The sequence below is a fragment of the Chiloscyllium punctatum genome, chromosome 5 (assembly GCF_047496795.1).
Source record: "Chiloscyllium punctatum isolate Juve2018m chromosome 5, sChiPun1.3, whole genome shotgun sequence".
Taxonomy (NCBI): Eukaryota; Metazoa; Chordata; class Chondrichthyes; order Orectolobiformes; family Hemiscylliidae; genus Chiloscyllium; species Chiloscyllium punctatum.
Window position 1 is genome coordinate 50,938,860 of NC_092743.1, and position 22,380 is coordinate 50,961,239.

The 22,380-nt window shown below is 42.2% G+C and overlaps 1 protein-coding gene across 2 annotated transcripts in view; it reads left to right on the forward strand.

Moving 5' to 3' along the window:
* The window catches only part of LOC140477070 (matrix metalloproteinase-16-like), a 255,528-nt gene that overhangs the window by 82,065 nt on the left and 151,083 nt on the right, over positions 1–22,380 (forward strand). The window contains exon 2 of one of the 2 annotated variants that reach the window (XM_072570289.1): positions 5,327–5,475. The exons of the other annotated variant lie outside the window; for it this stretch is intronic. Within the exon in view, the coding sequence (XP_072426390.1) occupies positions 5,327–5,475 (149 nt within the window). The remainder of the gene's footprint in view (positions 1–5,326; positions 5,476–22,380) is intronic. 2 annotated transcript variants of the gene reach the window in all.

Below are 22,380 nucleotides of genomic sequence, written 5' to 3' on the forward strand. Positions count from 1 at the left end.
TTGGTCAAAGTACTTGATGTTAAGCAAAACACCATTTCTTCAAAGACTATACTTAAAATTCAACAAATGAAAGAAGAACTTTGAATAATTTAATTCTATTGGAAAACTTAACAGAATAATAGATGCAATAACTATTACTAATTAACTGTCCCATTAGAGCAACATTCCATAAACACACCCCTTGAAAAAAAGACAAATTCAGCAAACAGATTTTCTCACACGCAATGCCTGCAGTAGGAAGAGAAACTCCAGCTTCTAGCTACAACCAATAGAGGCGAAAAATGGCTTCTCCTTTTTCAAGACTCCAGCTGCTTCTGCTGAAGCTAAAAGCTAAAAGAAAACTAGAAATCCTGATCTGTGTGAGCTGGCCAGACCCATCCAGGCTGCTTCTATTGTTCCAACTTTTAAAAAAATTTCCAAGGCCTCACAAGCTGTTTACGTTACCCCAGACTACTCATTGCTTCTTATTTAACCTCTCTCTTAAAAGAAACCGGGATAAAATGCATCTCTTAAAGCCACAGCATCATCATACACCCTATCTCTGGACAGCCTCCTAAGCTGTGATGTCTTGGTCTCATTCTGGCTGTCTTTCTACACTGCTTATTCTTTTGTCCTCACAGGTAACAAATGCATTATACCCAGTGGATAGGATCAGAGATTCTGCCAATCAGGCTGAAAGGTTACAACAAAGATTGGGAGAACTGCTGTAGAAGTAGATCTTACTGTCTCAAAAATAATTTGTATATCTCAAAAATTAACTCCCTTCCCTTTATCGTTGGAGAAAGTGAGGACTTCAGTTGCTGAACAGTCAGAGTCAAAAAATGTGGTGCTGGAAAAGCACAGTAGGTCAGGCAGCATCTGAGGAGCAGGAGAGTCAACACTTTGGGCATAACCCCTTGATTAGGAATGACCTTGAAGCCTCACTAGAATCTACAGCTTCAAGGAAAATAAACAAGAGAGCCAGTGTCAGAAGTTACTTAAGTTATTGATTAAACCAAAAAGCAAATCTTATGCTTGGGAATTTGGTACGATATTGACTTTAATAGATTGAATATTTCCCTATTTTGTGAGAACATAGAATGCTGTCTAGGTGATTTGAGTTGTGACTTGTGATTTAAACAAAAAATCTTAAAATATAAACTGGGAACCTTTTGACCTTGTCTTTTCTTCATTGCTTGGCATTGCAATTTTGACCTCAGGAAGTCTATGATGGAAATTGCTTCATTTCCCAACACCAACATTTCTCAATATCATGAGTCATGAAAAACATCAGAGTCTGTTAAGATTCTAAAATGTTGGGTTTTTTTTGTTTAATAATGCATGAAGTTTAATTTCTTATAAAAGTCAGCATCAACTTTAAGCATCCCAAATGACCTCTCAAGCTAAATCTGGTAGTGGAGAGCTTCGATGTTGAACCTTACTTTTAGTTCCCTGATCTGTCCCCTGGCGAGAGGTCATTTGGTGCTTGTATAATCCACACTTCTAACAATCAGTTTTGTATTTGTAATCCAAACTCCACCTCAAGAACCCTGCTCCCTTACTCTACATATTTTACAGAGTTCAGCAGATCTATCATTTCTGTGCAGGCAAATTTTACTTTCAACATAGTCAGACATTCCAAGGTGCTTCACAGGAGCATTCGCATAAAAAAATGTCTGTCACTAATTCTTGACAAAACCCCACAAAGTATGTCAACAAATCTACCATGAGATTCTCATGCTGCCCTTGGCCTGTACTACAGCAGTTATCTTCTCTCATAATATCTTTGCAACTATAACATAATCATCTTCACCTCCAGAACACACACATCTTCACCTACTTCACAATTGGATGCCAAGCTTGTGGTTACTCTCCTCTGCAACTTTTTCTTACAACCATATTGTATACACGCGCTGGGTCTTCAAGAACCTCAGGAAACTCACCGCACATAAGTCTGTCTGCACCCAAATGTCTCTCTTTTTCTCTTGAGTTTCATATCACTTAGTATAATACTCTGAGCATTGCTTTTCTTCAGTGAAGAGCATGAGATTATTGTGTATTATTGTAACTTTAATAGATATTTAATATTGGGACTCACATGCCAACATTTTTCTTTTGATCTTCACGTCCACTAGCTGCCAAGATCTTAGAATCGTAGAATCCCTATAGCATGGAAACAGGCCATAGATCCATTCAGTGCTAACAGATCCTCCGAAGAGCATCCCACCCAGGCACATGTCCCACCCTATCCCTGTAACCCTGCATTTTCCATGGCTAACCCACCTAACCTACACATCCCTGGACCCTATGAGCGATTTAGCGTGGCCATTCCACTTAACCTGCATGTCTTTGGATTGTGAGAGGAAACTAGAGCACAGGAGGAAACCCAGGCAGACACGGACGAGAGGGGAGTGGATGTGCAAACTCCAGACACTTGCCCGAGGGTGGAATTGAACATGGGTTCCTGGCTCTGTGAGGCAGCAGTGCTAACTATTCAGTCATCATCTGTCTGCACCCCAAGATCTTCGATGCACCATTTACATTTCCATAACTATGACTGGACATTCACCCCATTAGTCCAGATTTTATGTTCTGCTGGGGTTCCTATCTCCCCAGCCCAAAGTCAGCGTTGAAGCTTCCCTGTTCTGGCATACTGTCCTACAGCCATTGCAATTTTAGCATATTGAAAAATACAAAACAGGATCTTTATTTTGGAGAATGATAACTCCCAAATTTTTATCCATTTTGATAAATCTGTTTGTAGAACATAGCACGCTTCCACAAGTTCTAATTTTTATAAAGTGAGAGATTTTAGAGCTGAGTGTTATTTTCATCTTTAATATTAGTGATCTAGAGCTTATTCTTGCCCTGCTGGGAATCTGAATACAGTGGAACCTCAATTATCTGAAGAACAGATAATTGGGCAGGGAGTATTTCATTCGGTTAATCGAATTCCAGATAATTGAATGCCGAATAACATAGTTTAGCCAAGCATCAGGACTTTGCCTTGCCAGGTAATCTGAATGCCGGATAATCGAGGTTCCTGTGTAGAGCTAACTTGCTTAGTGAAAGACATGGATTCAATGACATTCATCATAGTTTTCTGGTAATTTAGTCTGAAAAGCAATGAGTAGGCTGGAATTGGAATGTCAACATTTATAAGCAAACGGAAATCCAATCTCAACATTTTCAATTTTAAAGATGTCTAATACAGAGTCAGGTCAGGTTCAGAAGACTTGCTGGTTCTTAATAAAACCTGGATGTGGATGTTTCACCACCATTTCTTAAAAGATTCCACTTTTGCTGAAGGTATGGGCATGCAGAGCAAGATCCCCTTTGAGGAACCTAAAGTCAGCAGGATCATTTGAACTTTGTGCTGAGTTCAGACAAAACTCAGTTTCACTGGGCCAAGTGCCTTAACCTGCAGTCTGTCGGTCACAAATTGATGCTATAGATTTCAGTGCTTTTGAAGGCCATATATGTTTTGATTTCTGTCTTGACCTGATTTTTAAAGAATCTACTTCATGTTAAATTGAAATAAACAGATTTAGTCTTCAGAGCAGCCTTGGGTGACTATCTGTGTGGAGTTTGCATATTCTCCTCATCGCCGTGTGGATTTTCTCCGGGTACTTCAGTTTCCTTCCACAGATAAAGCTGTGAAGGATAGCAGGAATGGCCATCTTAAATGCCACATAGTGTCCAGGATGTGCAGATTAAGTGGATTAGCAGAGCTACGGGAATAGAGTGGGCTCTTCTTTGGAGGGTCAGTACAGACTGAATGGGTTGAATGGCCTCTATCTTTACTGTATGATTTCTATGTCAATGATGATCTTTAAAAAAAATCTGCTGTGTTGCTTTGATTGACAATTCATCTAATGTAGGTTAGACAAAATATCATATAGTTTTAATTTACCATTTCCAAAGGGCTATTACCATGCTATTATGAATGCTTGCCCGGAGTTCAAAAGCTAAGCTTAACTTAGCAAGAAGTTCACAGTTTGATTCAGTATAAAGAAGCCATCAAATAATTCACTTTCTTTGAATTAAAGGGGTCTGAATCAAAGTTTATTTAATGAGAAGTTGGAACACACAAAATTTTAAAAACTTCAAATGGCTTTCATGAATAAAGCATTTTTTAAAAACTAATAAGTTTGAGCTTGGAGTTGCATTAGATTGTTAGCAGTATTGTACCTTTATTTCCACATCACTCCTGAGGTCTGCCCAAGTTGAATGCTGAGTGAGTGATTGTAGAGGTGGCAATGGTCCAGGATGGGAGGGGCATGGTGGACCATTTGGAGCGGATAAGAGGCATGAACCAGAATGGGCTATAGAGGAGTTAAGGTTACATGGTGGGTGTGTGAAGGGCTTGAGTTGGAGTGAAGGTTCCATTGAGGTGGAGGTATAAGTTGGCATGGTGTGGCCAATATAGCTACAGAGGAACTACAGTGTAGGTTGAAGGTGTAGGTTGAGGTGTAGAGGGGCAGTGAGAGGTAAGAGATGATGCCTGGTGATGTAACTGTTTCTAAAAGAACTGAAGTTGCTTCCAGTTGTTTTCAGGCCTTCTGAGCAGCAGAATGTGCCAAGTCAAAGTCCTATCAGACCATAGCACTGCCCTTTGATTAGAGAGAGAGAGAGAGAGAGAGAGAGACAAACACAGAGAGAGGGAGAAAGAATGACTGACGATAGTTTAAGCTGAGAGTCACCATGCCTCAGGTGAGGTGAGAGGGTGGTTGAGGAGGTAGGATATTCATGGTAACCTCTGCCAGTGAAGGAATTGAACACCAATTTCCCTTCTGAACTTACAGTCTTCTGTTTCAACAGTGAACATGTTGCTTCACACAAATATTGTCACTGTTATCTGCATAAACATGCTATGCTATGGAACCTCTGGTTTTCAACGTTGTATTTTTTGAGGGAAACCCTCAATGAAAGAGAGTCTGAGAAAGGCAACTACTTCTCTCAGCCTCTAATGTGAGAGGGGGGAACAAACACCTGGGAGTCTGAAAATGGCTATTCTTAGTTCTGATCCTACATTTATGCAGGAAACAGCAGGATAAGTGTCACCGGAGTGAACAGACAATACTTTTAGGATGTCAACCCTTCCTCAGAATGTTCAAGTCCATAGTTGACACAATGTACCTATTATGTCATGGATGCTAACTTCTTCACTGAGTGTTTTAATTTCAGATCATTATCATCTGCAGCATTTTGTTCTTACCATCAACATGTGGAATACTATGCTCCCCTTGCAAAAAAACTTAGTTATTTTTTCAAAAAAATGATTTTTTTGATGATTTTAATAGATATAATAGACTGATCGATTGGCATTTTTTCTTTTTTTTTCCAGATATGGTTACAGAAGTACGGCTATCTTCAAGCTAGTGAACCCAGAATGTCAGTATTGCGCTCTTCACAGTCCCTGCACGCAGCTGTAGCTGCTATGCAGCAATTCTATGGAATTAAAGTTACGGGGACTTTGGATGAAAACACAATAGAGTAAGGAATGTCTGTTCACCCCTTCCACCAGCACCAGCTCACAAGTGCTGCCTATGATTGCTAGACGTCTATCACCTCCTATTTGCAATTCACTTGAGAAACAGTGCTGTCATTTTCAATAAAACCAGAAAATATACTATTCTACCATTTCATCTTAAGTGAAAATGCCACTTATTAATGTAGCTATAATGTCTGAAGGTAGCAGGAAATGTAAAGTATTCATTTATATTCAGTATATACCTTCCAATCATACAGATGAAGGATTTGCTTCTTTTCAGTTCCACCGTTGTGCACAGCCATCAGCCAGGCAGCGTAAGCTCTAATGAAAATACTTGCCAGTAAGTTGCAGACAATTGAGTGATAATTTTCAGCCTTGAAGGAAGCTTGGAAATGTAGTGTTAGTTGCATAATAATTTAACATCGTACAATGACTGGGCCAATCCTAAGAATCTAAAATTGTCGAACATTTAAATTGAAGGGTCTTTGAGACAGTTTCCAGTCTGTACATACAATCCTCCAAGCTGAAGGTTAAACCTTGCAAATTGCCCAAAATTTCTCATTGAAAGTGCATCTCCTGTTTCCTCTTCGACTTTTAATATTACAAACAAGCTTCCTCTCTCTTATAACAGTGAAACCTAACTGAGTCCTGGGTACTACAGTACCTACTAAAGGATGGCAGATCCAAGTTTAAAAATCTCCAAGCTATTTTCCTCACTGGGATGAGTTTTACATTTCTCTTGGCCAAGCCATTAGATTTCAGATGGAAAGCTCGAAGATCATTTGTGAGGCAGTGTGGGGAGAAACTTGTATCTGTCCTGTCTTGTCTTAGTATGAGTAGTGGTCATACAATTTCTCAGGCCAGCTAGCCTTTCCCAGCATGTGTTTGCATAGGAAGCAGCTGTGTTCAAGACATTAAAATTGAGTCTTTATTTAAAAACTTTTCCAGATTTTATAATGGAAGAAATACATGATATATGTTGTCACACCTAGCTAAAACTCAATCTGGTACTCACCCCACACAACTTCTTTATCTCCTAGAATTAAATTGGAATACCATCCTGCTCAGCTAGTTGAATGTTAACTCTGAATTTTGCTTGATAAATATCCTTGACAATAATCTCAATACAGGAGTGTTTAAGTTGCCTTACATTAGAAAAAAACAGCGCCATTAATTACCATAATTATCCCAAAACAGCACCCGAACATCATAAGTGGCTGTCCGTCTGTGCAATAAATAATATCTTGAAAAAGAATGGCCATGTCTACATTGTTACCTTTTTAGAAAAAAATCAGCATTACAGATATCATGACTTCCCTTAACTCAATAATAAAAATTCGCATTGTACTTACGTTTTCAGTTGAAAAATTTTAAGTGACAGCTGAAATTCTGAGCTTGAAAAATTCCGAATCTTAATGAACAATTATGGCAGGACTATCTCAGGGTATGAGAAGAGACATTCATTACATTAAGTGTGATATTAGCAGCACCACAAACCGAACATTATATTGTTGTGGGGACAGAATTACAATGTTCTTCTTGCAATTAAGATTAGCTGATGATGCTATTTGAAAGAAGAACAAAGACATATTTAGACAGACTGTCCGAAAAAGGAAAATAAGGTCAATATATTTTTATTAATTACAAAATAGCAATAAAAACATTTCCTCATGAGAGTCTACTGTATTATGCAATTGATGCTCTCTTCCTCATGCTTCATGGAGCAGAGGTCATGTGGAGCCACACTGTGCCAAACATGATTTAGATCTATGCACTTGATATTTTGCCAAAACCACCATTAATATAATGTCTGAGTTTGAATTAGTGCTGGGCTTTAATAAAGTTGATGCATCAAGTTGAGCTGATTTTGACGGACGAAGCATCAAGACCATACCTGCTTGATGCTGAAAGTGGACTCAAGGGCATTGCAGTGGTGCACTACATTAGAGTCCAACAATGCTGTAGAATAGAAAGCTAGTACATAGGTCCTCACTCACAGGGAAGGATAGTGGTGTAGTGATAATGTCATTGGGCTAATCATCCTAAATGCTAAAATTAATGCTTAGGGTCACAGGTTGAAATCCTGCCAGGCAGCTTGTGGAGTTAAGCAAATTTTGAATACATAGCTCGTATTTCTGATGATAGCTATGGAATGATCACTGATTTCTCCTTTTATACAAAAGTATATAAAATTATGATGGGGTGTATAGCCACAGCCTTTTTCCCATAATGGAAATGTCAAGTACTAACTAGGCTTTAAAATGAGAGGGGGAAAATTTTAGACAGATGTGCGACAGGGATGGTAGTGGGTACCGAGAATGCACTGCCAAGGGAGACGGAAGAAGCAGATATAGAATGGTTAAGGGGCATTTACACAGACACATAAACAAGTTGGGAATAATAGGTTATGGACCATGTGCGGGCAGATGGGATTACTTTAGAGTGGCATCATAGTTGGCATAGACAAGGTGGGCTGAAAGGCCTGTTCCTGAGCTGTACTGTTCTCTGTTCTACAATCTATTAAGTATCTAGTGATAAACTTATCTAGTAATTGTAACAAGATCAGAGTCGAGTGTGGTGCTGGAAAAGCACAGCAGGCCAGGCAGCATCCAAAGAGCTGCCTGACCTGCTGTGCTTTTTCAGCACCACACTCCCGACTCTGATCTCCAACATCTGTAGACCTCACTTTCTCCTAGTTGTAATGAGGTCAGCCAGGTGAACCCCACAGAACATGAGTTTCCTGATTGGGGCTGTTAATCTGGTCCAATCAGGGAGCCCTGTCTGACAGATATAACCAGGAGTGTCAGGCATGCTGTTCACTCTGAGAGCTGGCTCTGAGGAAGCTGGATCAGTATCACAGACTCTCCAAGTGTAAATAAAGGATGAATTGGTGATCAGATGCTGGCATCTGTGGAGTTATTTCAGTGGCGATGAGAGAAAAACATGCTCCTGAGAAATTCACTAGCAATGGTCATCTTTGAGTTGGGGTAAACATTTCTGGCATCGTGCTGGTCTTTAAGAAGCTTGACCAGTTCAATCCTGCTGTCGAAGACTGGGCCCATTATGTGGAAAGAATGTAGTATTTTTCCAGGTAGCTGACATTGAGGCAGATGAAAAGCAATGAGGAATTCTTGTGGACCCGCAGCTTTTTCAGTTATTAGGAGCCTAACTTTCCTTAAGACACCAGATACTAAAATTTTCAAGAGTTGATGGATTTAGTTGAGGAATATTATTATCCCAAGCCTCCTCTAATTCTGAGATGCTATCGGTTTTACTCGGCAGTTTGGGAAATAGGGGAATCCTTGCAGGATTTTTGACAAAGTTAAGATGACAAGCAGAAATCTGTGACTTTGTTTTAATCCTTAATGAGATGCTAAGAGACCACTTGGTGGGGTTAATGATGTAACCATGCAATAGCACTTAGTAATTGAAGCCCAACTAGACTTCAAACAGACTCATCAACTGGCTTTATCGTTGGAAAATATGGCCATTGGAGCATCGGAGTTGCAAGGTATTCCGATGCAAGTGGATGCCCTTGTCATTCCAACTGACTTTGGGGAACACCACATGAGTGAAGACAGTTGTGTAGCCTCACTCAGGGCATATCCTGATCAGAGGAAGCAATTCCATGATTCTGCAGGGCCCACCCGGTGCCGTTTGCCTTTCGGCAAATCAGAAGGTTGGAAAGTGTAGGAATCATCAAACCAGTCCAGTTTGTGGACTGCACCAGTTATACTGATTGTGAAGCCAAAGTGTCAGTTGGCCTTTGTGTGGATTTTAAACAAATGGTAAACCACTTTTCACAGCTGGATAAGTACCCAACCCCGAGATGATTATTCACAAAGCTGTCCTTCATGAAGCTGGACATGAGCCATGTGTACTTGAAAATGTGATTAGATGGGGGTCCCCAGAATGTTGCTACAAATGATGCCCATAAGGGTTTGTATGAACACACAAGACTGCCATTTGAGGTATCATCAGCCTGTGCCAGTTTTCAGCAGATGATGGAGAACATTTTACAGGGTCTAACCCAGGTCACCATTTATCTGGATGACATGCTAATAACAGGGAAGATGAATAAGGAGCACTTAGAGAACTTGGACATAGTTCTTAGGCATTTCTCCCTTACACCTTAAAAGGCACCCTAAATGACTTACTTGAGTAACAGAGTTGACAAGACTGGGTTACACCCTTTGGACGATTAAGTGAGGGCGATCAAAGGTGCCCCAGCTCTCATGTCACAGAGCTTATGTCGTTCCTTGAGCTTGTGAACTGTTATAAAAAGTTCATACGTACCCTGGCCTCCATCCTGGCACCTTTTCATCAACTCTTCAAAAAGGGTTAGCCTTGGAAATAGGCATGTTGCCAAGCCATGGCCTTTAAGGAGGTGAAGAAACAGCTCTCATTCTCTGAGGTGTTGGCACACTATGATCCCAAGCAAGATCTGGTAGTGACATGTGATGACTCCTCCATATGACATTGGGGTAATATTAGTTCATTGATGGCCCAATAGAGAGGAACACTGAATAGCATATGTATCCAGGACTTTGGCTGATGCAAAATGTAAATACACCCAGAAACAGAAGGAAGGATTAGCAGTCATATTTGGAGTCAAGAAGTTCCACCAATAGTTTTCCAGATATAAATTTCTAGCAATAATGGACCACAAACCCCTGCTGGGTCAACTTAAAGAGGACAAGGCAGTGCAGTCCACAATTTTTGGCTGAATTCAGCACTGGGCTCTGATACCGTGCATATAATTACAAGATGGAACACAGTTCAGGTGCCAAGAAGCAAAATTTGGATGCGTTGAGCCTGTTCCCGCTGGCAGATACACCACAGGTGGTACCACGCTGGAAGAGTCCGTATTGGTTTTAAATTTTCTGGACACACATCCAGTCATTGCTGACAATATCAAACTTCAAATGCAGAAAGGTCCAGTCCTTGCAAAACTGAAACAGCTGGTGGTAATGGGGGCTCCATCGAAGGGCTACAACCAGAATTGAATTTTTTTTGCATCCGAAGAGACCAAATCACAGTCAAGGACTGTATACTATTATTGTGGGGAGCAAGAGTAGTTGTCCCTAGCAAAATTCACCGCAGACCCTGGCTGAACTTCACCAAGGTAATCCAGGGGTATCCAAAATGAAGATATTGGTGAGACGTCATGTCTGATGGCCACTGCTGGGTTGGTGTGGCAATCCCCAGAATGCCAACAAAGACAAAAATTACTGATGGCTGGATAAACCCTGGACTCAGTTACACATCAACTATGCAAGTGCTTTCATCTTCAAAATGTTGTCATTGTGGATGCCTACTCAAAGTGGCTGGATGTGCGTAGACTTCATTTGTCAAACATGGGGGAACAATGATAGCAATGCTGTGAGCACCTTTTGCTCTTCATGGACCTATGGAAATGTTGGCCACTGATAATGGGCCATCATTTACCAGCATGGAATTTAAGTATTTCCTTAAATCAAATGCTGTTCATGTAAGGACAGCTCTGTACCATCCATCATCCAATGGTCTGGAAGAAAGAGCATTGCAAGCTTTGAAGGAAGGTTTAAAGAAACAGTCTATAGCTGCACTCAATACCAAGCTACCCCATTTCCTATTTAATTATAGCACCACCCCCATGCAACTACAGGGATAACTCCAGCAGAGTCACAAAAGGGGAGAAGACTGTGCACCAGGTTAAATCTGATCTTCCCAGACCTGGGGGTGGGGCAGGTGAAACAGTGTCAGGAATGTGAATGCAAGACTGAAGACTCCATTAAGCGAGCCAGACAGCTTACTTCAGGGAGTGAAGTTTGCTCTAGGAACCATGGGAATGGTCCTGCATGGGTAAGAGGCACAGTTAACCCGAGGTTCAGGCCCTGTGACGTACAAAGTTTGTGTAGGTACAACGGTTCTGAACAAGCATGTGGACCACATGAAAGCTGCAAACTTGCAAACGATGCTAGAGCAAAATGTGCCTGGCTCCTTAACAGCCTTTCCAACTGTTCAGAACCCACAGATTCTCCCTTTTCATCAAAGGTTGAAGATACCTCAGAATCTGAGATAAACATTGCTGATGTCACCACCTTGACACCTTGACCACCCAAAGAGAAGAATGAATTTCTCCTGAGATGCTCTGGGCAAAAGAGGTGAGCAACAAGCTGCCTGTGTGAGAGGCTGAGTTGGTGGAATCTGACTCAGTACTAAAATGCCCCAGGAGGAGCTACAAAAAAAAAACAACCTATGTTCTCCAACTCAGAGGGGGAGGGATGGAGTAATTTTAGGAAGATCAGCCAAATGAATCTCATAGAGTACAAGTTCCCAGATTGGGGCTGTTAATCTGGTCCAGACAGGAAGCCTATGGTGACAGGTATAAACAGAAATGTCAGAACATAGAACATTACAGCGCAGTACAGGCCCTTAGGCCCTCGATGTTGCGCCGCCCTGACATACTAATCTGAAGCCCATCCCACCTACACTATTCCATGTACGTCCAATGACGACTTAAACTTAGCGAATCTACTACCATTGCAGGCAAAGCATTCCATACCCTTACTACTCTCTGAGTAAAGAAACTACGTCTGACATCTGTCTTGTACCTCACTTTAAAGTTGTGTCCCCTCGTGTTTACCATCCCCATACTTGGAAAAAGGCTCTCCCTGTCCACCCTATCTAACCCTCTGATTATCTTGTGTGTCTCTATTAAGTCACCTCTCAACCTTCTTCTCTCTAATGAGAACAGCCTCAAGGCCCTCAGCCTTTCCTCGTAAGACATTCCTTCTATACCAGGCAACGTCCTTGTAAATCTCCTCTGCACCCTTTCCAAAGCTTCCACATCCTTCTATTAATGCGGTGACCAGAACTGTGCACAATACTCCAAGTGTAGCCATACCAGAGCTTTGTACAGCTGCAGCATAACCTCCTGGTTCCAGAACTGAATCCCTTTATTAATAAAGGACAAGACACTGTATGCCTTCTTAACAATCCTGACAATCTGGGTGGCAACTTTCAGGGATCTGTGTACATGGACACCGAGATCTCTCTGCTCATCTGCACTCCAAGAATCTTACTATTAGCCCAGTACTTTGCATTGAGATTACTCCGTCCAAAGTGTATCACCTCACACTTGTCCACATTAAAACTCTATTTGCCACCTCTCAGCCCAGCTCTGCATCCTATCTATGTCTCTCTGCAACCTACTACATCCTTCGTCACTATCCACAACTCGACCGACCTTAGTGTCATCCACAAATTTACTAACCCACCCTTCTAAGCCCTCTTCCAGGTCATTTATAAAAATGACGAACAACAGTGGACCCAACACTGACCCTTGTAGTATCCTGCTAGTAACTGGACACCAAGATGAACATGTTCCATCAACTACAACCCTCTGTTTTCTTTCAGCAAGCCAATCACTGATCCAAACTGCTATGTCTCCCACAATCCCATTCCTCCGCATTTTGTACAATAGCCTACTGTGGGGAACCTTATCGAACGCCTTGCTGAAATCCATATACACCACATCAACCGTTTTACTCTCATCTACCTGTTTGGTCACTGTCAAAAAGCTCAATAAGATTCGTTAGGCACGACCTACCCTTCACAAAACCGTGCTGACTGTCCCTGATCAGATTATTCTTTTCTAGATGGTTATAAATCCTATCTCTTATAACCTTTTCCAACACTTTACCAATAACTAAAGTGAGACTCACTGGTCGGTAATTACCAGGGTTGTCTCTGCTACCCTTTTTGAACAAGGGAACCACATTTGTTGTCCTCCAGTCCTACTATTCCTGTAGACAATGATGATTTGAAGATCAATGCCAAAGGCTCGGCAATCTCATCCCTGCTTCCCAGAGGATCCTAGTATAGCTCCCATCTGGCCTAGGGGACTTGTCTATTTTCACACTGCAGTATTTCTACTACCTCTTCCTTGTGAATCTCAATCTCTTCTCGTCTAGTTGCAAGTATCTCTATATCTTCCTCGCCAATATTTTCATTTTCTATAGTCAGAGGTTCTGTTCACTCTGAAAGTTGGCTCTGATGGAGCTGGACCAGTGTCAAGGACTCTCTTTGTGTAAATAAAGAGTGACTTGGTAATGGGATACAAGCCTCTGGAATTATTTCACTTATCTCACCTGAGTGCAACTACTGAGCAAAGGCAATATGGAAAGGTAGATAGGTAGAAGCTTTGGTCACTTTGTGCAGTAATCATTGCCTATTTTCATATCTATCCATACTTTATGACCTGGGAGGAAGGAGGGCAGGTAAAAAAGAAATGAGATCTATTCTACCAACAGTAATTGAAATGACCTCTTCTTGAGCACTCAGAACTTTAAACATTTTTTGGAAGAATTTCAACTTGCTCTTGTAGATGCTTTTGATTAACCAGTTCAGGCATATGAGGGTAGAGGTGGGACTTAAACCTGGTACCTCTTCACTACCACAAGATCATAAGTTTACTCTTTTATAATGGCTGCATGAGGTTGACATGAAGAGGTTTAAGCATTAAGAATTACAGCATTAGGAATGGCACTCCTGACAGTGTATCTGCTTCAAGCTTTGGATTCTCTTTTACTGCTCAATAATGTCTAATTTAGACTTGAAGTATAGGATTTCTTCTTGAAGAACATAGAAAGAAGATTATAATTTCTTAATAGAAAGTGTGATAATTCTGTATGTTTTTTTTCTGTAATTAACTTCCTATTACCATTAGCACAACCTTTTTTTCATACGAATCTCACTTTTCAGAGACTTGTATGACCGCAGTTTTATTAGTGATTCATTCCATTTGGTGAAAAGAGATATTTAACTTTTTCACTAAAGTACATGTTTATCATAGTGTGATAATCAGTGAAGTGCAAGGTGTTCAACTCTTCTTGCTAAGTCAAAATGTGTTGTCTTGAACAACCACTGGCTTGGTTGGATCGTAAGAACTAACCATTGATGAGCAAAGTGTGCACTAATGGGAATGTAAAAACTTTTCTTGGCTACTTTTCTGAAAACAATATACACTGTAGATTCCATAGCATCTTAGAGAAAGTGGGAATTCGGTCCATCATGTCTGCAGTCTCTCGACAGGACCATTCTAAAACTTGCTCATTTTTCCCATAGGCCTCCATATCCCTCTGTATTTATCACCCATTTCTTCCAGTTTTATATCTGGTGTCCGCACTCTCAATTTATGGCATCTATGCCTGCCAACTCACAACTGGTGTCCTTTCACTTGAATGAGCAGAAATTGTTGAGAACCGAGGGTCACAGTTGAAGAATAGATGATTACAATGTGCAACTTCTCTAGAGTCACAATTCTGTGACTGTTTCACATTTTGAGGTGTGGAGATTTGGTGCAGTATTTATCAATTATCGCAGGAATGACTAAGAACAACTGCACCGATTCACTGCAGCAAATAGATAACAGTGTCTGCTATTAGTCAGACTGCAGCTCAAAAAAAAAATTCTCACTATGTTCTTATAAATGGAAGCTGATAACAGTGCAGTGATGGCAACTGGGCATCCTGCAGTCTGAGCAAATGGGGTAAGCAACAGGATATCTTCTTAATCAACCAGATTGAGAAATGGAGAATGAAATGTAAATTAGTAGACACATGTTGTGCCAAATCAATTACAGCGAGAGAAGATAACAGAGAGGGGGAAGAAAACTAGATTGAGAGAAGAAAAAGGAACAAGACCGAAAAACAAAGCTTTTGAATGATTAAAATTGACATTTTTTAAATGTTCAACATGCAATATTTGTTGCAATATTCAGGCCAGACTTTCGCTATGTCAGAAACCTCAAAAGTGGCAAAGACATCAGAAGTACTATGTCCCTTCTCTAAACCTGGAATCCCCATTTTCATGGGAATGGGATTGAGAGTGTTCCATGGTTCACGTGTGACACCTTTTCTGGAAACAGCTGATCATTTAACTTATCAACTGCTCCCTCTGAATTGGTATTTTGGGATCCTTGATGTCTGCAGTACAGATGATGGAGATGGATCTGTTTGCAATGTATTTCTTTAGGATAGATAAAATGCTGCATGGGGGAGGTGGTGGTGGTAGGGGCACGGGATCAGGTATCATTTTATAGGAGTGGTGTTGGGATCAGGTATTATTTGGAGAGGGTCAGGCACCTTCTGTGATCGTTAACTTTGGAGAATGGTGCACCTTCTGTCCAACTTGTGAATACCTGTCAAAAAGTCTCAAGAAGAGTCAAACTGTCAAGAAGTGTTGAACTGTTCAAGAAATGTCAAGATGACTTAAGAGCTATGAACCCTTGTCAAAAGATGTCAGACTGTTAAGTTTCAAGACACGTTAAGAATTATCAAGCAGTCAAAACCTGTCAGAATGTGTTTATATGAATAAGAGTGTGGTCTGTAATGTAGAAATTTAAGGAAACGAACCTTGTTTTCTTGTGTTCATTGGTACTTGTGAATACTAGATAGGTTGACATGAAGGTGAAGAATGATAGGGTGGAAGTAGGCACTAATTTGGCATGGAGGAATGAAGACTTATGCCTAATATGTAAATGGGTATTGGTGATTTGGGAGACAGTGGGATTGATAGAGGGTCATAGAGTGGCATGAAGAATATGAAATGCCATAAGGGACAGGTAGAGGGCATTAGTGTAAAGGGTTTTTTAGATTACATTACAGTGTGGAAACAGGCCCTTCAGCCCAACAAGTCCACACCGACCCGCCGAAGTGCAACCCACCCATATATTTACCCCTTACCTAACACTACGGGCAATTTAGCATGGCCAATTCACCTGACCTGCAAATCTATGGACTGTGGGAGGAAACCGGAGCACCCGGAGGAAACCCATGCAGACACGGGGAGAACGTGCAAACTCCACACAGTCAGTCGCCTGAGGCGGGAATTGAACCCAGGTCTCCGGCGCTGTGAGGCAGCAGTGCTCACCCACTGTGCCACCGTGCCGCCCATGGATGCATCATGGATGATGGTTTTCACGGATGCATCATGTGAAGTGAGGATGAGAGGGTTTGAGTGGGGTGGGTCTGAGGGTAAGGTTTGGAGGAATTTTTTATATTTGATTATTTTATTTTAGTTTTTGAACACAGTGCCACAGCCCTTCTACAGGCTTTCTACCAAGCCCAGGTGATGATTTGACAGCCTCCACAGTTCCCCAAGGTAACCTGGCTTAACTCCCAAACCAGCCCCTGCATTTACCTGCACTAAAAAATGGGATGTGTGCGCAGGAATTTTTAAATGTCATTTCTGCTGAGCCAAGAGTTCTTCCACCTGGGTGCAAAATCTGGTGTGCGCGCATTTTCAGATGTGTTGTGAAACACCTCTTGAGTCAGTGAGACTTGCACCTAGGCCTTCTGGAATGCAGCACAAAACCCCTGGCCCATTTTTAAATAGTTTTTTTTAGTGTCAGATGAGTTGATTCCCAATGATTAGCAATCATACATTTTTAAAAAAAGTTACACTTATCTTTCCATTGCAAGTTTTGTTAGTATTTACCCTGCACATCGTAGGATCATAGAATCCCTACAGTGCAAAAATTATTATGTAATCAGCCTGTTCAGATATGTTATTGCACACATCTGGAACAAGTGAGACTTGAAGTCAAGCCTAATGGCTCAAAATACTACCACTGCACCAGAGTCTATGCAAAGATGGTACTTTGATTTGACAGCAAGTATCCCTGAGGTTTTTAAATACAAGAAACAAAGTGAAAAATGTCAGATACAATCTGGTGTCTTTCTCTTTCTACTTCGAAAGTCACTTTACTATGTCAGATGTGGGAGATTAGGGAGAATTTCCACGTTACTGATGATTATATCTGCAGGAAGTGTCTTTGGTTGCGAATACTATCGGATCGCATGGATCGGTTGGAGCAGCAGTTGAAGGCAATAAGAAATTTACAGGAACTGGGAATGTGATGGATGGCAGTTATACGATGGGAGAATAGCTGCAGATATAGTCAGGTAGATGGGTTAACTCCAGGAAAGTAGGGGAGGCAGGCAGGTAGTGCAGGAATCTTCTGTGGCTGTTCCCATCTCAAGCAAGTATGCTGTTTTGGAAAATGTACGGGATAATGGACTCTCAGAGGTATGTAGCACAAACAGCCAAGTTTCTGGTACTGAGAAAGGGTCCAATGTAATGAGGGGGATCTTGGGTTGCAAGCGATCGATTGTGATAGGGGACTCTCTCGTCAGAGGCACAGACACATGCTTCTGTGGCCAGCAGTGAAAAATCAGCATGGTGTGTTGTCTTCCTAGTACCAGGATCAAGGATCTCTCAGAGAGAGTGCAGAATGTTCTCAAAGTGGAAAGGGGCCAGCAGGAGATCATTGTACACATTGGAACCAATGACATAGGAAGGGAAAAGGTTGAGATTCTGAAGGGAGAATATAGAAAGTTAGGCAAGAATTTAAAAAGGAGGTCCTTGAGGATAACAATATCTGGATTACTTCTGGAGCTACGAGCTAGTGAGGGTAGGAATATGAGGATAAAACAGATGAATGCGTGGCTGAGAAGCTGGTGCATGGGAGAAGGGATTCACAGTTTTGGCTCATTGGGAGCTCTCCTGGGTAGAAGTGACCTGTACAAGAAGGACGGATTGCACCTGAATTGGGAGGGGAGTAATAAAGTGACAATGAGATTTGCTAGAGCTGCTTGGGAGGGTTTCAACTATTAAGATGTGGGGGTGGGACCCAGGGAAATGGCATGGAAAGAGATCAACCTGAGACTAGTACCGTTGGGAACAGAAATGAGTCAAACAGTCAGGGCAAGCAGGATCAAAGCAGAGAACAAGGTAGGACTGATAAATTAAACTGCATTTATTTCAATGCAAAAATCTTACAGGGAAGGCAGATGCACTCAGAGCATGGTTAGGAACATGGGACTGCGATAGCATAGCAGTTACAGAGATGTGGCTCAGGGATGGACAGGGCTGGCAGTTTAATGTTCTGGGATACAAATGTTACAGGAAGGACATAAAGGGAGGCAAGAGGGGAGGGGGAGTGGCGTTTTTGATAAGGGATAGTATTATACCTGTAATTAGGAAGGATATTCCTGGGAATACATCCAGGGAAGTTATCTGAGTAGAACTGAAAAATAAGAAAGGGATGATCACCTTATTGGATTGTATCATAGACCCCCACTATTGTCAGCAGCAAATTGAGAAGCAAATTTGTAAGGAGATCTTGGTTATCTGTAAGAATAATATGGGGGTTGTGGTAGGGGATTTTGACTTTCCAAACATAGACTGGGACTGGCATAGTATGAAGGGTTGAGATGGAGAGGAGTTTGTTAAGTGTGTTCAAGAAAATTTTCTGATTCAGTATGTGGGTGTACCTACTAGAGTGGTGCAAAACGTGACCTACCCTTGGGAAATAACTCAGGGCAGGTGACTGAGGTGTCAGTGGGGGAGCACTTTGGGGCCAGCAACCATAATTCTATTAATTTTAAAATAGTGATGGAAAAGGAAAGACCAGATCTAAAAGTTGAAGTTTGAAATTGGAGAAAGGCCAATTTTGATGGTATTAGGCAAGAACGTTCAAAAGTTGCTTGGGGGCAGATGTTCGCAGGTAAAGGGACAGCTAGAAAATGGGAAGCCTTCAAAAGTGAGATAACGAGAGTCCAGTTTGAGGGTGGCACAGTGGCACAGTGGTTAGCACTGCTGCCTCACAGTGCTAGAGACCTGGGTTCAATTCCCGCCTCAGGTGACTGACTGTGTGGAGTTTGCACCTTCTCCCCGTGTCTGCGTGGGTTTCCTCTGGGTGCTCTGGTTTCCTCCCGTACTCCAAAGATGTGCAGGTCTGGTGAATTGGTCATGCTAAATTGCCCATAGTGTTAGGTGTAGGGGTAAATGTAGGGGAATGGGTCTGGGTGGGTTGTGCTTCGGCGGGTCGGTGTGGACTTGGGCTGAAGGGCCTGTTTCCACACTGTAATGTAATCTAATCTATATTCCTGTTAGGGTGAAAGGGAAGGCTGGTAGGTGTAGGGAATGCTGGATGACTAAAGAATTTGTTTTGGGTAAGAAAAAGAAGGAAGCATATATCAAGTATAGACAACAGAGATCGAGTCAATCCTCAGAAGAGTATAAAGTCAGTTAGGAGTATATTTAAGAGGGAAATCAGGAGGGCAAAAAGGGACATTAGATAGCTTTGGCAAATACGGTTAAGGAAAATCCAAAGGGATTTTATAAATATATTAAAGACAAAAGGGTAATGCAGGAGAGAATAGGGCCCCTCAAAGTTCAGCAAGGCAGTCTATGTGTGGAACTGTAGGAGATGGAGGAGATACTAAATGAGCATTTTGCATCAGTGTTTACTGTGGAGAAGGACATGGACGATATAGAATGTAGGGAAACAGATGGTGGCATCTTGAAAAATGTCCATATTACAGAGGAGGAAATGCTGGATCTCCTAAAATGAATAAAAGTGTGTAATTCCCCAAGACCTGATCAGGTGTACCCTAGAACGTTGTAGGAAGCTAGAGAGGTGAATGCTGGGCCCCTTGCTGAGGTATTTGTATCATGGATAGTCACAGGTGAGGTTCCGGAAAACTGGAGATTGGCTAATGTAGTGCCACTATTTAAGAAAGGTGGTAAGGAAAAGCCAGGGAACTATAAACCAGTGAGCCTGATATCGGTGGTGGGCAAATTGTTTGAGGAAACCCTGAGGGACAGGATTTACATGCCTTTGGAAAGGCAAGGACTGATTAGGAATAGTCAACATGGCTTAATGCGTGGGAAATCATGTCTCACAATCTTGATTTAAGTTTTTTGAAGAAGTAGTGAAGAGGATTGATGAGGGCAGAGCGGTGGACGTAATCTATATGGACTTCAGTAAGGCGTCGAACAAGGTTCCTCATGGTAGGCTTGTTAGCAAGGTTAGATCTCATGGAATATAGGGAGGACCACCAGTGCCACAAGGATCGGTGCTGGGTCCTTTACTTTTTGTCATTTATATAAATGATTTGAATGTGAACATAGGAGATATAGTTAGTAAGTTTGCAGATGACACCAAAATTGGAGGTGCAGTGGACCGCAGATTACGACGGGATCTTGATCAGATGGGTCAATGGGCTGAGGGGTGGCAGATGGAGCTTAATTTAGATAAATGGCTGGAGCTGCATTTTGGAAAGGCAAATCAGACCAGGAGTTATACACTTAATGGTAAGCTCCTAGAGAGTGTTGCTGAACAAAGAGACCTTGGAGTGCAGGTATAGGTCCTTGAAAATGGAGTCGCAGGTAGTTAGGATAGTGTAGAAGGTATTTGGTATGCTTTCCTTTATTGGTCAGAGCATTGGATACAGGAGTTGGGAGGTTATGTTGCGGCCGTACAGAACACTAGTTAGGACAGTTTTGGAACATCATGTGCAATTCTGGTCTCCCTCTTATCGGAAGGATGTTGTGAAATTTGAAAGGGTTCAGAAAAGATTCACAAGGATGTTGTCAGGGTTGGCAGATTTGTGGGTGGCATGGTGGCACAGTGGTTAGCACTGCTGCCTCACAGTGCCAGAGACCTGGGTTCAATTCCTGACTCAGGCGACTGACTGTGTGGAGTTTGCACGTTCTCCCCGTGTCTGCGTGGGTTTCCTCCGGGTGCTCCGGTTTCCTCCCACAGTCCTAAGATGTGCAGGTTAGGTGAATTGGCCATGCTAAATTGCCTGTCGTGTTAGGTAAGGGGTAAATGTAGGGGTATGGGTGGGTTGAGCTTCGCCGGGGCGGTGTGGACTTGTTGGGCCGAAGGGCCTGTTTCCACACTGTAAGTAATCTAATCTATAGGGAGAGGCTGAATAGGGTGGGAGTATTTTCCTTGCAGCGTCAGAGGCTGAGGAGTGACCTTATAGAGGTGTATAAAATCATGAGGAGCATGGATAGGATAGATAAACAAGATCTTTTCCCTGGGTTGGGGGACTCCAGAACTAGAGGGTGTAGGTTTAGGGTGAGATGGTAAAAATTTAAAAGGGACCTAAAGGGCAACTTCTTCATACAGAGAGTGGTGCATGCATGGAATGAGCTGTCAGAGGAAGTGGTGGAGGCTTGTACAATTACAACATTTAAAAGGCATCTGGTTGAGTATATGAATAGGAAGGGTTTCAAGGGATATGGACCAGGTGCTGGCAAACGGGACCAGATTGGATTGGGATATCTGGTCGGCATGGGTGAGTTGGACCGAAGGCTCTGTTTCCTGTGCTGTACATCTCTATGACTCCATGACTGTAAGAGTTCATTTGGCCCATTGAGTCAGCACCAACCCTCTGAAGAGCATCCCAGTTATACTCATTCCCCATTCTATCTCCATATTTCCCATGGCTAATCCACCTAATCTACACATCCCTGAACACAATGGAACCTGAATAATCCGCCTCATCACCACATGCTCGGACAAATACAGGTTGTTGTGATATAATATGTGTTTCGTTAACTCGAATTGGTTGTAATGCAATTGATGAATTGTGGATGCGATTTGGATAATGCAGGCTTGGAAGGTGAGGACCGGGGGTAGTCTGTCCTTGTTGCGGTTGGAGGGGTGGGGTTTGAGGGCGGAGGTGCAGGATGTAGATGAGATGCATTGGAGGGCATCTTCAACCACATGGGAAGGGAAATTATGGCCTTTAAAGAAGGAGGCCATCTGGTGTGTTCTGTGGTGGAACTGGTCCTCTTGGGAGCAGATACAGCAGAGGCGGAGGAATTGGGAATACAGGATAGCATTTTTGTAGGAGGTAGGGTGGGAAGAGGTGTAATCCAGGTAGCTGTGGGAGTCGATGGTCCTCACCTTCCACCCTACCAACCTCCACATAAACCACATCATCTGCTGACATTTCCGCCACCTACAAATGCATCCCACCACCAGGGATATATTTCCCTCCCCAGTCCCTCCGTGACTACCTGATCAGGTCCACGCCTTCCAACAACCCACCCTCCCCTTC